At 44.1% G+C, this 14,248-nt stretch overlaps 1 protein-coding gene and 1 pseudogene across 2 annotated transcripts in view; both read left to right on the plus strand.

The window, feature by feature from the left end:
* Mccc2 (methylcrotonyl-CoA carboxylase subunit 2) overlaps positions 1-14,248 on the plus strand; it is a 69,259-nt gene that overhangs the window by 20,338 nt on the left and 34,673 nt on the right. For both annotated transcript variants that reach the window (XR_012910891.1, XM_075976221.1), the window contains exons 5-6: positions 2,256-2,383; positions 3,973-4,085. Coding sequence is in view for 1 of the 2 variants with exons in the window: in XM_075976221.1 (XP_075832336.1) it covers positions 2,256-2,383; positions 3,973-4,085 (241 nt within the window). In the remaining variant the exon portion in view is untranslated. The remainder of the gene's footprint in view (positions 1-2,255; positions 2,384-3,972; positions 4,086-14,248) is intronic.
* On the plus strand, positions 105-462 carry LOC142852822 (small ribosomal subunit protein eS17-like; annotated as a pseudogene).

Genomic DNA, 14,248 nt, shown 5'->3' on the forward strand with positions numbered 1-14,248 from the left:
AGGCCCGGTTCGTGTGCTCGCTCTCTTCTTAACTCTGTGGGGTGTGCTGTTTGAACCAAGTGGCTTAAAAACAGAAGCAGGCTCTTTTACCGGGACCCATCAGCATGGACCGCGCTCGTACCGAGGCTATGAAGAAGGTGATGCAGGTCATTCTCAAGAAGTACTACACGTGCCTGGGTGATGACTTACACACCAACAAGTGCGTGTGCGAGGAAATCACCATTATCTCCAGCAAGAAACTGCAACAAGATAGCCAGCCGGCTATATTGATGTCATGTATCTGATGAAGAGGATTCAGGGAGGTCCTGTGAGAGAAAGGAGAATTATGTTCCTGAGGTCCCAGCCCTGGATCAGGAGACCAAGGAAATGCCGAAGCTTCTGGACTTCGGCAGTCTCTCCAACCTGAAGGTCACTCAGCCTAAAGTTGGGCTTCATTTAAAAACACCCCATGGAGCTGTTTGAGTCCGTTCTGTCATATTTTCAAAAAACCTGAAAATAACTTTGAGAAAAAGAAAACAGAAGCAGTTACTAAAAGAAATTTTAGTTCTAAACTAAATAATGGGTGTCGATGGGCAAAACCACACAGATGCACATCACAGTATTTTTGTGAACCGAGTTCATTTCTCTTTCTGTAGCCTGTCTGTGGGGGATTGATTATGGACATATGCCACCATGCCAGGTGTAAGTGACACTGGAAATCGAACGTAGGCCTTCAAGTGTAACATGCAATACTCTCCTAGCTAATCCATATGCACAGCCCTTTGTGCTGTGCTATGTAAAATTTGTATTTATTGTGACTTCAAATAACACAGATTTATTTTAGAAAGTTGTGTGTGTGTGTGATTTGTTTGTTTTCTATGGATGAAGGAGTAAAGAACATTGTTTTTCTTTTTTCTTGTGGTACTGGAATTTGAACTCTGTGCTATGTATATTCAGGGCAAGTGTCCCTGAGCTCTGTCCTCAGGCCTTGTTTTTTTAAAGTCAGGGTCTTACTCTTTTGCCCAGGCTGGCCTTGAACTCACTGTGTAGTTGATTTCAAACTTTGGATCCTCCTGCCCCTACTTCACAAGTACTGGGATTACAAATACCACTACATACAGCTATTAAGTCATTTTGAGAATATGAAAAACATATCTTAGTACTACTGGCAGTTTATTCTCATTTTTCTACTTTTTTAAATTTATTTTTTGGTTAAACACGTGAGTGTTTTTGTCTGAATGTATGTCTGTGTACCATGTGTGTGCCGGTGCCGAGGGAGGTCAGACAAGGGTGATGGATCTTATGAAATCGGAGTTACAGATGCTGTGAGCCACCATCTGGGTGCTGAACTCAAACCTGGGTCCTCTGAGACAGCAGGCAGTGTTCTTAACTGCTGGGCCATCTCTCTAGCCCCATTCAGTTTCTTTCTTTAAAGGACACTTTATAATTTATTTATTTTTATTTTATGTGCATTGGTGTTTTACCTGCATGTGTATCTCTCTGAGTTGTCAGATCTTCTGGGGCTGGAGTTACAGATAGGTGTGAGCTGTCATGTGGGTGCTGGGAATTGAACCCGGGTCCTCTACAAAAGCAGTCAGTGCTCTTAACCACTGAGCCATCTCTCCGGCTCCTTTAAAGATTTATGTTAAGAGAGTTCCTTAGCCTAGAGAGTTGAATTTTCAAAAAGACATCATCCTCTTGTTAGGATCATTTCATTTTAAGAACCATAGTGAGTGCGGGAGAGATGGCTCAGTGGTGAGAACACTGCCTGCTCTTCCAGAGGACTGGGATTCAGTTCCCAGCACCTATGTGCAGCTAATAATCATCTGTAACCCCAGTTCCAGAGGACCCAACACTTTCTTCTGGCCTTTCTTGGTACTACACATATGTGGTGCACAGATATACATGCAGGCAAATGTGTGTGTGTGTATAATCTATATAATAAAAATAAAATCTTAAAGAAAATGAACCGAAAGAACCTCACAGAACAGTGGTTTAGGTTAATGCCTCAATACTAATGGAGAACTCATGGCTCTTTCAAAATCAAATGTGAGCGTGTAATCTTATTAAAAGTAATTATTTTCTGTTGGATTAATGAATGTGAACCTTGATTAAAGCTTGGTTTTGCAGCATGGGGCCACTGGCTAGTGAGTGGCGGTAGTGACTTGCCCCAGAAGTGGAAGACTGCCTTGCGTGCTCTCGTTATAATAAGCTGAGTTGCTTTTACTTTTGTAGAGATCTCACAGTCTCTTTCAATGGAACTTCTGCCTTTTCAGAGTAGAATGCATGATCGTGGCCAACGATGCCACTGTCAAAGGAGGCACCTACTACCCAGTGACGGTGAAGAAGCACTTACGGGCCCAAGAGATCGCCCTGCAGAACAGGCTCCCGTGCATCTATCTGGGCAAGTCACAAGTGCGCTGGGAACTGTGTTAGCTGGGAAAATGGGAGACTGTGGCAGGCTATGTGGGTGACGTCATTACTGGGTGTTTTAAAATACTGCTGGCTCCTCCTGCAGTTAGAAAGGAATACAGTGTTTGCTGAAGACTGTGGGCGAAGGTAACTAAGGACTGCCCGTAGTACCACACAGGGAAATTAGCGGCTTGTTGTGTGCTGGCTTTTCCCCTGGGTATCTTATGTTTCTGTTAACTATAATTACTCAAACTATTAAAAAAATAGCTAATATTTATGGATCTCTTGAGAGTCAGGCACTGTATTAAGTCCTTGAATATTACATAATTTGAATAGGTTGTAATTTAAGATACAGTTGATTTCCAAAGAAAGCCAGTGTTCTTTTGAAAGTAAACTACATTTGCATTAAAGGCTATTTTGAACAGAATCTTAAAGCAAAGCAGTTTAGAACTGGCAGCTTCTGGATACTGGTGTAGCTTGCCAAAGCGCTCGCCTACGTTGTTCATTTGTAAACATTGGAACAGGTCGTAATAGAGAAAAGTGCATTTGCCTGGTTGACTCAGTGTGAACGTCTTTGCACATAGAAAACAGCAAATGCAGCCAAACTGCCTGCAGGCTCCTGCCGCTCTCTAGATTGGCAGCTCTATTGAAGAGGTTGTCTCTCTTCAGAGAGGCCATCTTTAATGGTAGATAGGATGCAGAATATTAAATGATAAAAGACAGTGCTTGTAGGCAATAATAGTAGGTGTAGGATTGATTTCTAATTCTTTCTCTCTTTTTTTGAGACATGGTCTATGTAGCCTTGGCTAGCCTGGCGCTCACAGAGCTCCTCCACCTTCCCGAGTGCTAGGATTATAAAGATGTGCACCGCCACACCTAGCTTTTATTTTTCTTTTTACATTCGTAATTTTACATCCTCATAACTCTATGAAATGGCTAAGGAAGTTTGAGGTGTTTAGAATGGCCAGGAAACACGTTTGATCTTATCATCACACCCCTGTGAATAAGGAGCTCTGTTTTCAGACAAAAGTCTCCTGGTGTAGCCCAAGCTGGCTTTACAAGCTTGGTCACCCTGAGTGGTGGTCCACACCATCACCCGTTTTGTTGATTTGTAATAAATCTTAATGCTTAGGAAGCTGAGGCAGGAGGATCACAGCATGAGTTATACAGCCAAACCACTTAAAGAAAAAAAAGTAAAAATAAAAACAAGAGAGCAAGTACAAAAAAGCAATATACAAATTACCCATTAATCCTTTAGTGATTCTTGTATTGGTCTAGGAAGATGCAGCTTCAGTTCTGCTGGTGAATTCATGGTGTTTCTGGGTCTTTGGCTGCTCTTAAAGGGACAGCGTCCTGAGAAGTTTATGTGGAGTTTTGACTGAAGGTTGGAAGGCCTAATGTGCTGGGAGGAAAGCTTCGGTTGTGTTTGGGGGCCTGAGACTCTAGATTCTACACACTGGCGGGGGGTGGGGGGAGCTTTTGTGACTGAGATTAAGGCCTAGTTATCTTAGACCCTAATGGATCTAATTAACGGTGGCCATTTGCTGAGCTGTGCTCATTTCTCTCCTTTTCCTCATACAGTTGACTCAGGAGGGGCCAACTTACCTCGGCAAGCAGACACCTTTCCAGATCGAGACCACTTTGGACGCATATTCTATAATCAGGCAGTTATGTCTTCTAAAAATATCACACAGGTAATTTCTCATTAGTCAAATATGGGTTTTGTTTGTCTGTTTAGAAAAAAATCTCCAAAAGTCATTTCTATCATGAAATCCCGATGAATTAAAAATAAAGCAGAATTTAGTCGGGTGACATGGCTCAGAGAAGTAAAGACTCCTGCCACCAAGCCTGTGACTTGAGTGGAAGAGAGAACAGACTCTCGCTCTCTCTCTCTCTCTCTCTCTCTCTCTCTCTCTCTCTCTCTCTCTCTCTCGGGTTCATCTCTGACCTGCACATGCACAGGGTGGAACCTTACCCCCTGCCGCACACAAAATAAATGAATAGACATAATAAAAACCAGAATTGAATATCTAATGTAAGAAAGTCTTGTAACCTGTCTTCAGTGTGAACTTTTACTAATGGCAGGCATGTTCCTGGATTATAATGAATGTTCGTTGCTGAAGGAAAACCGGTTTGAAAAGAAAATCTTTGAAGGACTAATCTATCAGTGCAGAGGAGGCTATAGCGTACGGGTAAAGAGCTACCCAGAGATAAGTTTATACTGACCTTGCCTGTTAGAGCGAAGGATAATGAACTGATGGGTATCATTAGAAGATTCATAATGGTGTTTGGCTGTTCAAACCAACGAACTAGAATGAATGTGCCAATAAATAAACCCCAAAGCTGTGTTGAGAATAAGCTGTTAGGCAAACGTAGAGCCAGTGCCCATGCGTGTGACAGTTGTGTCGTGCTTGTGTGTAAGCGTGCTTGGAGAACGGCACACTCAGCTATGAACAGTGTGGCGCTGAGGAAGGAAGGAGGAAGACGCGGTCATTCAAGAGGATCGTGGGGACTTAAGTTGTAAAGCTGAAATATTTCATCTCCTTGACATTGTCAGAGGGTGTGACTAGAAAGCCATGATAAAGGTCTTGTTAGATGTAACTGCCCTAAGGACTGTGAGGTGAGCTGGGTTGCTTCTAGACTCCCTAGATGGGCCTGAAATCAGCGGTAAGTGTCCTGTAGAGACAGAATAGACAGAGGCAGCCAGAGACGGCATCCAGCAAACTGCTCACGATAGCCTCTGACTTCAGCGCACACAGCCTTCTTAGGGGTGGCCAGAGATCGGGGGGTCTCATTCCTGGCCCCACTCCCCCATTCCCCGCTAAGCTTTCTTACCCCAGAGGCCTCTCACTGTGTCGCTCCTTTTGTGTCACCTCTTGTTTCTTTCTCCAAACTCTTTAAATACACACCGAATTCCCTTGTTCCTCCTTTTTTTTTTCTGTCCTCCCGATCCCACCAAGAACCTGTCCTCAGTAACTGAATAAAGTTTTTTTTAAAAGATTTATTTATTTACTATGTATACAGCATTCTGCCTCCATGTATGCCCGCACACCAGAGGAAGGCGCCAGATCTCATTATAGATGGTTGTGAGCCACCATGTGGTTGCTGGGAATTGAACCCAGGTCTTCTGGAAGAGCGGCCAGTGCTCTTAACCACTGAGCCATCTCTCCAGCCCATTGAATAAAGTTTCAAGTCACTGCTTGTCCTTGGTGTGGGCCCTTGCCCTCCACGTCTCCGTCTCCAAGCCTCAGGGTTCTGCTGTCGCTGTAGGTTTTCTGCTAATGCCTCGGTGTGAAATAGAAATGTGTGTGTGGTTTCTGCCCTTGTTCCTGGTTAGGAAAAGCCTGGGTTCCCATGTTTGGTCTCTATCCTGTTCCAGGACAGAACTCCTAAGACCCTGGTAGATAAGGATGCCAGGAACATTTTTTTATTTTAACGTTTGGTCTTTGATTCCTGGTGCAAAGCTGCTAAATCCTTTCGACTTTCCCGGGCAATTGGAACATCTTTTCTTCTAATGAGTCGACTTCTGATAGAGGTTGGCAACAAGAAAGACCAAGCCATGATGAGAAGCTTGGCGCCTTCAGCACTGCCTGCCCCCGACCTTCTGGAGGAGAGGGGCCGGGAATAAAAATGATCCCTCATGCTTGCATGATGAAGCCGCCATATAAATCCCTCCTGTAAAGCCCTAGGGGGCTTTCAAGAGCTTCCCACATGTTCTACCCATCTGAGTCCTGGGACGGCAGCAGATCTCAGCTCCATAGAGACGGAGGCTCCTGCACTCAGAGCTCTCCCAGGCCCTGTCTGTGTACCATCCCTAAGCTGTCTTCTGTGGCCTTTATTAATTACCCAGCAGGTAGAAGGGAAGCATTTGCTTGAGTTCTGTGTGCTATTCTAGCATATTAAATGCAAGGAGAGGGGGGTGGTGAGAGCTCCAGGTTATGGCTAGGCAGCCTGAAGCTGGTAGTTCTGCCTGTGTTTGGCATTTGAAGTGGGGGCAGTCTGGCAGGGCCTGGTGCTCTCTCCAGATTAGTGTCAAAACCCAATTGGATAAGGGGACACCCAGCTGGTATCCAGGTGAGGACTGATTACTTGGTGTGGGAAGAACACCTCCTTCATCTAATGACAGAAGCGATCAGCAACTCCATGAGAGAGCAGGCAAAATAGTTTTCTGGGCTCTCTTGGCTCAGCCAGACCTGAGCACATTACCATCCCCTGCTTGTCTGCTTGGTGCTGTCTTCCGATTATGTTGTGTGTGTTTGTGTGAGTGCCTGCATGTGTCTGTGTGTACCACCTGTGTGTCCAGTGCCTGTGGAGGTTAGAGAAAGGTGTCGAATCTCTAGGAACTAGTGTTACAAGTGGCTATGGGCTGCCATCTGAGTGCCAGGAACCAAACACAGGCTCTCCTCAAGAGCAGCGTGTGTTCTTACCATGGCGCCGTCTCTCAAGTTCTGATCTTCCTTTCCTGTTGTGCGATTGGTTCTTTGGTGGCAGCCTTGAGTCTTTGCTTTTCCCCTTACTTAAACTTTTTTAGGTTCAAAATATTTACCTTTTTCATTCTTTGAATTTCCACAGCTATTCTTATCTCTTCTTTCTAGACAGGTCCTGGCTGATTTCTTTTGTACTTTATTATTGGTTCTTTGTGATTAGAGCAATAACAGATGAAATTTTTTTGGGTTTTTTTTTTTTGTTTTTTTTTTTTTTTGAGTGGGGCAATTGAGGCAGGGTTTCTCTGTAGCTTTGAAGCCTGTCCTGGAACTAGCTCTTGTAGACCAGGCTGGCCTCGAACTCACAGAGATCCACCTGCCTCTGCCTCCCGAGTGTTGAGATTAAAGGCGTGTGGCCACCACTGCCTGTCATCATATGAATTTTTATATCGTCACAATTTTCCTGAGGAAATGTTCATATTTATTAAAAGATGATCTTTCTGTAACTATTAAAGCAAATGCTAACACATTAACTGATTTTATTTTCTCTCCCAATCTCTTTCCATCCCACCTTTCCCAGTAGTAAGGAGCAAACCCACATTCTCAGGCCGTATCACTGAACCACATCCCCAGTTTTGTCATTTAAAATTAGAGTGATTAAAAGCATCTTTAATCATGTATTATATAAGTCAGCCATCTGCAATGCTATGCCTTGGCAATGGCTTGTCCACTGAAGGATTTTTCTGGAAGCCTAGTCTTCAAAGTGACAGTGCTGGAGTGGTAGCCCTTTAAGAGGTGGGTCTAGTGAAGGTGGGTCGGCCGTGGAGCGCTGTCCCCAAAAGGGTCGATCCCTTCAAGAAGGAGTTTTATATTTTATACTATTAAAGTACGAGTGTGGATCCCTCTGGTCTCTCGTGTCCTAGCTTGTCCTATGACCTTTCTTCCTGTCACATGTTTCTGCCGTGATGCCACCTGACATACTGTGATGTAGTTAGACAATCCTCACCAGGTACTGGAGAGATGGCTCAGCAACTAAGAGCACTGATTGCTCTTCCAGAGGACCTGGGTTCAGTTCCCAGCACCCACATGGCAGCTCACAACTGTCTGTAACTCCAGTTCCAGGGGATCCAACATCCTCAAAAGACCAATGCACATAAATAAATAAAGATTGTAAAGGGGGGTGACTGATCTTTCACCCTCTGAAACTTTGACTCAAATAAACCATTTTTTTTTCTGTGTAAAATTTCCAATCTCAGGTATTGTGTTTGAACAGCACAGAACAGACTAAGATATAACTTTGGCTATGTTGTTTATGCATTTTGACATAACATTTGACCCCATTCCTATTTTCTACCTCAAGATTGTATTTTACTTAATGTCATTAACCTTGCCCATTGCCGATCTATTTATCCACTTAGCTCTAAGAATGTATCTCTTACAATCTTATCTTTGTAATTTCCTGTATATTTTCAGAAGTAAAAGTGATGTTGACAGATATCTAGACCTCTCATTTGAATTTTGCTTCAGAAGAAAAGAGACTTTTCTAGGTCAAAATATTTATCTTTTTCATTCTTTGACCTTCCACGGCTATTCTTAACTCTTCTAGGTAGGTCCTGGCTGATTTCTTATACTTTATTGTTGGTTTTTGTGATTAGAGGACTATTAGATGAATTTTTATATCTTCACACATTTCCCTGAGATGAGACATATTAATATTTAGTAAAAGGTGGTCTCCTGTAACTGTTAAGGCAAATGCCCACACATTGACAGGGTGCAGTAGGCCCTCACCTTCATAGCCTCTTGCATCCTTATCACATGGTGGGCCGGGGAACCCCTCATCTACTGTCTTTAAAGACCTCAGAGATCAGGGTCCAACCTTTCTGAGCTCCTGTCTGAGGTCTCCTTGTAGCCTTGTACACACTCAGGCTGGCCCGTGTAGTCTGCTTTCTTGTTCTCATGTATGGGGTTCATAATCTTAACCCTCATTCTTTTGCTACCTTTTGTTGCAGCTTGTTCTCTGGCATAGGAAGCCTCTCCTTTCGCCTGAGCCTCAACTGCCAGCAGGGTGTTTTTGCTTTGACTAGAAGCTAGTCTCTGTTGAAATACGCTTTATTTACTACCTGTGTGAAAGTGCAGTTTCTCAGCTGTCCTATCCCCCCCATTTGCTCTAAATTTTGAAGATGTTTAGATGATTACCAATGGTCCCTCTTGTATCTTCCCTCCACCTTCTGTTCTCCTTGACTTAGCTCAGTATTTTTTTTTAAGTTTTTATTGAGCTATATATTTTTATGTGCTCTCTTCCATCCCTCCCCCTCTCCTTCTACTCTCTCCCACGATCCCCACACTCCCAATTTACTCGGGAGATCTTGTCTTTTTCTACTTTCCATGTAGATTAGATCCATGTATGTCTCTCTTAAGGTCCTCTTTGTTGTCTAGGTTCTCTGGGATTGTGTATCATTATTTTTGAAGTTGACCTCATTGACTACCTTTGTTTCAAGCATCTATGATCATCTTGAGTGGGTTAAACGAGCTGATGTCATTGTTTTAAAAATGGATTTCAATAAAGATGAGTAGAAGCTGGGAGAGATGAAAGCGATGTATCTGGTGACATCAGGCTCTCTGGTGAACAGATCGAGAAGGAGGCGTTCTGGGTAAGATGGACTTCCTGCATTCTGTCTGCCCTTCAACCCTGTTGGTGCAGGTGAGCCTGAGTACCTCAGAGTTAACAGTGTTGATCCAGCAACGTGGGTGACAGTGATCTGAACTTCTGGCCAGCCATTCAGCTGGAATGTACCTTGTCACTTTTATTTCTAATGGAGGTTCTCCATGTAAAGACAGGACCAATACAATAAAGACAATGTCTGCTTTTCACAATTACTTTGAAAAAAGAAGCAAGATGCGAGGTTGGAAAGGAAACACATTTTGAGTGGTTTTTCTACCCAGCCCTAGGACTCTTCCCTTCTCTGTTGCATTTATCCCCGTCTCTGTTGCATTTATCCCGGTCTCTGTTGCATTTATCCCGGTCTCTGTTGCATTATCCCGGTCTCTGTTGCATTTATCCCGGTCTCTGTTGCATTATCCTGGTCTCTGTTGCATTTGTCCTGGTCTCTGTTGCATTATCCCGGTCTTTGTTGCATTTATCCCGGTCTCTGTTGCATTTGTCCCGGTCTTTGTTGCATTTATCCTGGTCTCTGTTGCATTTATCCCAGTATCTATTGCATTTATCTTAGAATGTGTTGAAGTGGAAAATGGTCTCCAGCTCTGCAGTGTGTGTGTATGTGTGTGTGTGTGTGTGTGTGTGTAGGTGTGGGTGGGCGCGGGGGACAGGAGGTCCAGAGTTCATACCATTTTTCAGAGTGAGGCATAAGACCTCCCTGGCAAGCCTTCCCCTTTCCACTGAATGGCCTGTTGGGCTATGTTTGTAATTCATTTTGCTATAATGAGAACCAGTTTCTGTTGGCCCGGACAAGACCTGGAGGGTAATGGATTTGTCTGCTGAGTCCCATGTGGTTGTCTGTGGTTTGCAGCACCTTATTCTGCTACACAGAAACCACGCTGTAGAAGAGACAACAGCAGTCGTTTCAGTGGGTTACGTGTTGCCCGTGGGTCATCCGTGGCCTCCTCCTCCTTTCTTGCTCGTAAGTCATAGAATCATGCTTGGCTTCCTTCTCTCCTTTGTCTCTGTCACACAGCAGGCTCCCTCTCCAGTGGTGGGGGGATTGGTGCCTCTCGGAGTTCGTGGAGTTCATCTTTGTCCTCCATGTCCCTTTCGGCATAGTACTGAAGATGTGCTTACAACCCAAGCCAAGTCTGCTCCTCATGGTGTAGCCATGCATTTGATGGCATTTTAGTTCTCAGTGCAGAGTGGAGAATTTTCTCTATAGTTCCGACACTTTGCATCCCAGAGTGGCCTTGCATAGGATTTGCACAGGGACACACTTAGGGCCGGGAGCACTTGTCAGTGCCGTTGCACTCCAGGATCCCTGGATCCTGTGAGCAGAAGATGGGGTGGCAGGATGCATCTGTACGAGTCCTCCCTGTGTCCTGTTGTGGGTGACAAGCAACTCAGAATTGAATGATGAGCTGAGACTGTGTGATGCTGACTGGTTTAGCTGGTGACTTATCTGTGTTGTGTTCTTTTCATCTTTATTGCTATTATCAGCGTCTGTCTGCTCGCATAGCATTAAAATCTTATTTATTTAAATACTTGTGATTAGGCGGCTGGAAAGATGGGTCAGCCATCTCTCACCACCAGTAACATCTGTTCCAAGGGCTCTAGTCCCCTTTCTGATCTCCTCAGACTCTTGCATACACATGGTGCACATAAAACTCACACCGGCACACACATACACATAATTAAAATAAATGAATGGGTGCTTCACACCTTTTATCTCAGCCTGTGATTTAAAGGCAGAGGCGGGTGGGAAGTTTATGAGTTTGAGACTAGCCTGCTCTATATATTGAATTTTTATCCAGCCAGGGCTGCATAGTAAGAGCCCATCTCAATAAATAAATATTTATTTAATTATTGAGTAAATCAAATATACTTGTGACTAGAAAGGCTTTCTTTGTTGTTGATGAAACATTTGAGAATTTTGATTCCTATGGGCATAGTAACTACACCTCTGGCAGAGGTTTTTGTGCTTTTAAAAATTTTATTTATTTACCTAATTATTTATTTTATATGAGTGAGTGTTTTGCCTGCATGTGTGTCTGTGTATCATGTATGTGCCTAGCACTCTTGGAGGCCAGATGTGGGTGCCTGACACCCCTCCCACCTCGTGTTTTTAAATTATGAAAAGACAGCTCATCCATTGACTGTGAAACTTTAGTTGTGTTTTGGGTATCACTGAATTGGATCAAGCTTCTTATATCTTTATCTTCTCATTAGCATTTACTCTCTGTTCCTGCCCAATCCTCCCAGCCACGATCTCCTTTGCCTCTATGGGTTGGTCTGTTGTGAACATCGTCTGTGACTTTGTCTCCTTCATTTACTATGATGGCTGCGTCACTCTCTGGAGCAGAGCAGAATTCTACTTGGCCTTCATCCTCCATGTCTACCGATTAATAGTTTAGAGGTGGATGGAGTTTTTGAAGAGTAGAATAGTATTATGACATTTAGTTAATGGTAAATTTCATAGATGAAGGTGGTCCTGAAGTTGTATTACAGACGGCTTAGCCTTCTGTTTGTGGAATTCTACTCCTTGCTATTTGCCCTATGATGAAATGGTCTAACTTTGCATTTTCCATAATTTATCCATGCTGTTATTCAACACTCAGCTACACTACTGAAGTCAGTTGTGCCTCCATTGTATTTACTTGAGACAGAGGGTTGTTTTGTTGTTATTGTTGTTTGTTTTCAGTGCTGGGGATTGAAACTAGAGTCTCTTTCATAGTAGACAAGTCACTACCACAGAGCCACATGCCTCAACCAAGGTAAATGGTTTATCTATTGCTCTAGAACATACTGTCTGCAGACTTGGCCGTGTAGAACAGTAGTGCATGTTTGTTATCCTGTTCTGGGGGTTGGAGTCTAGGCCTAAGTCGGGGTCTCACAGGTACAGTGGCCTGAGAGTTTGAGGGCTCACTTCCCAGCGCCCTCATGTGGTTGTTGACTGAATTGGTTCTTTCCAGGATTCCCTCAGTTCATCTTGGCTTTTGGCTGGAGGGCCATCCTTCGTCCCTTGCCACGTGAAATCCCAGGGCATTTCACAGCTTGCTACTTGGCTCCATCAGAGCAAGAAAGGGAGACAAAAGAGGGACCACTAGTGAGAGGGTTACAAGGAGTGGTTTCAGCCTGCCCTACTCATAGGGATGGCACTGGATGGGAACACCAGGGGCAGTGGTTACTAATTCGAAGTTTGCCCCGTCCACCTGCCTTTCCCTGAGTATGGGCTAGCTGGTGTCGGGAGGGTGCACTGTTGATTTCCTTGGTTGCAGAGGAACTGTGGAGAAGATGCATCTGCAATGCCCCAAGCAATATGGCGGAAGTCTCTGAGCTCAGGTGCTAACACTTGGTCAGTTGCTCATTTACCTGTGAGTCTTCTCCTGCCTCCGTAGCTCTGCTCCCTTAGTAGCTCTCCTCACCCACCCTTCCACCAGGATGGTGGTGGTAGCAATTAGGATAGACTGGGTAGTATGAGCATTTCTTTCTAAGGACTCTGGAGGCTAGAGGGCCCCACAGATCTGAGTGCATGGTTGCTTTGGGTTCAGGACTTGGGAAGGGCCTCCTCCTGGCTTTGTCCTCACTTGGATAGAGAGATTTTTGTCTCTGTTTACAGGGACCTTGATGACATCGTGGGCTCCACCCACATGACCGTTTAACCTTAGTTGCAGCTCTGAGGCTTGCCCTCCAGATCCCACTGGGACTTAAGGCTTTACCATGAATTTAGGAGGGGACGCAAACACTCCTTCCATAGCAGATGGCGTGCTGGTACTCCTGTCTCCTCCCGCCTCCCGCCACCACCCTCACCCTCGTATCCAGCCCTTGCTGACGGTTGCTATTCTTTCCTCTCCTCTGTTCTCTAGTTGTTTTCCTGGAACTCCACTCTGCCTGTTGGGTTTTTTTAGGTCTTATTTTTTGAAAACTGTTCTCTTTTTGAATCTTACATCACCGCGACTCTGCTCTAAGTTCCTTGAGCCTTTTCCTTCTGGAGCACACAGATAGTTTGAGCTGAACCAGTGTTGTCACGGATAGTACAGGGTTCTGAGGTAAAAGTGTCTTTTGTTCGCTTAGAAGAATGGTTCTCCACCTTCCTGCTGCTGTGACCCTTTAATACCTCGTGCTGTGCTGACCCCAACCATAAAATTATTGTTGTTGCTACTTCATAACTGTAATTTTGCTACTGCTATGAATTATGATGTAAATATCTGTGTTTTCCCAGGGTTTTAGGTGACCCCTGTGGAAGGGTTGATCAACCCCAAAGGGGTCATGACCCACACGTTGAACTTTACAAAAGGCTCAGAATTTTTCAGATATTCATAAAGTGCAGAGATAGTTAAATACTCAGACATACCACACAGATTTAGGGTGTTGGTATTTTATTTTATTATTATTTTGCCTCACTGTGAAGGAAGACATTTAGATATTAACAATGAATTTATCCACGATTCATTTATCCCTCAGACCTGGTAGGCTGCTGGGGTCTGTCTGCTGTTGTAAACTTGGATACAATGGGTGTTTCTTGTGTGTCTGAGGAGGGATTTTTGTAGCTGTAGATGTCTTGAAAGCACACTTCTGGGTGACTGTTAAACCAAACGATAAGGAAAGCCACTGATTTATTACGTTAACAGTTAAATGCTAAAGACAGTTTAACAACAAACACAAAGCGTTTAGTAAACGGAAAAGGTCTTTTTGTGATAGCCACGTAGTTGGGAAATTGTTAGCTCACAGTACAGCCCTTTGAGCTTAATATTACTGTGGTGTGCGGTTC

This window comes from Microtus pennsylvanicus, chromosome 6 (genome assembly GCF_037038515.1).
Source record: "Microtus pennsylvanicus isolate mMicPen1 chromosome 6, mMicPen1.hap1, whole genome shotgun sequence".
Lineage (NCBI taxonomy): Eukaryota > Metazoa > Chordata > Mammalia > Rodentia > Cricetidae > Microtus > Microtus pennsylvanicus.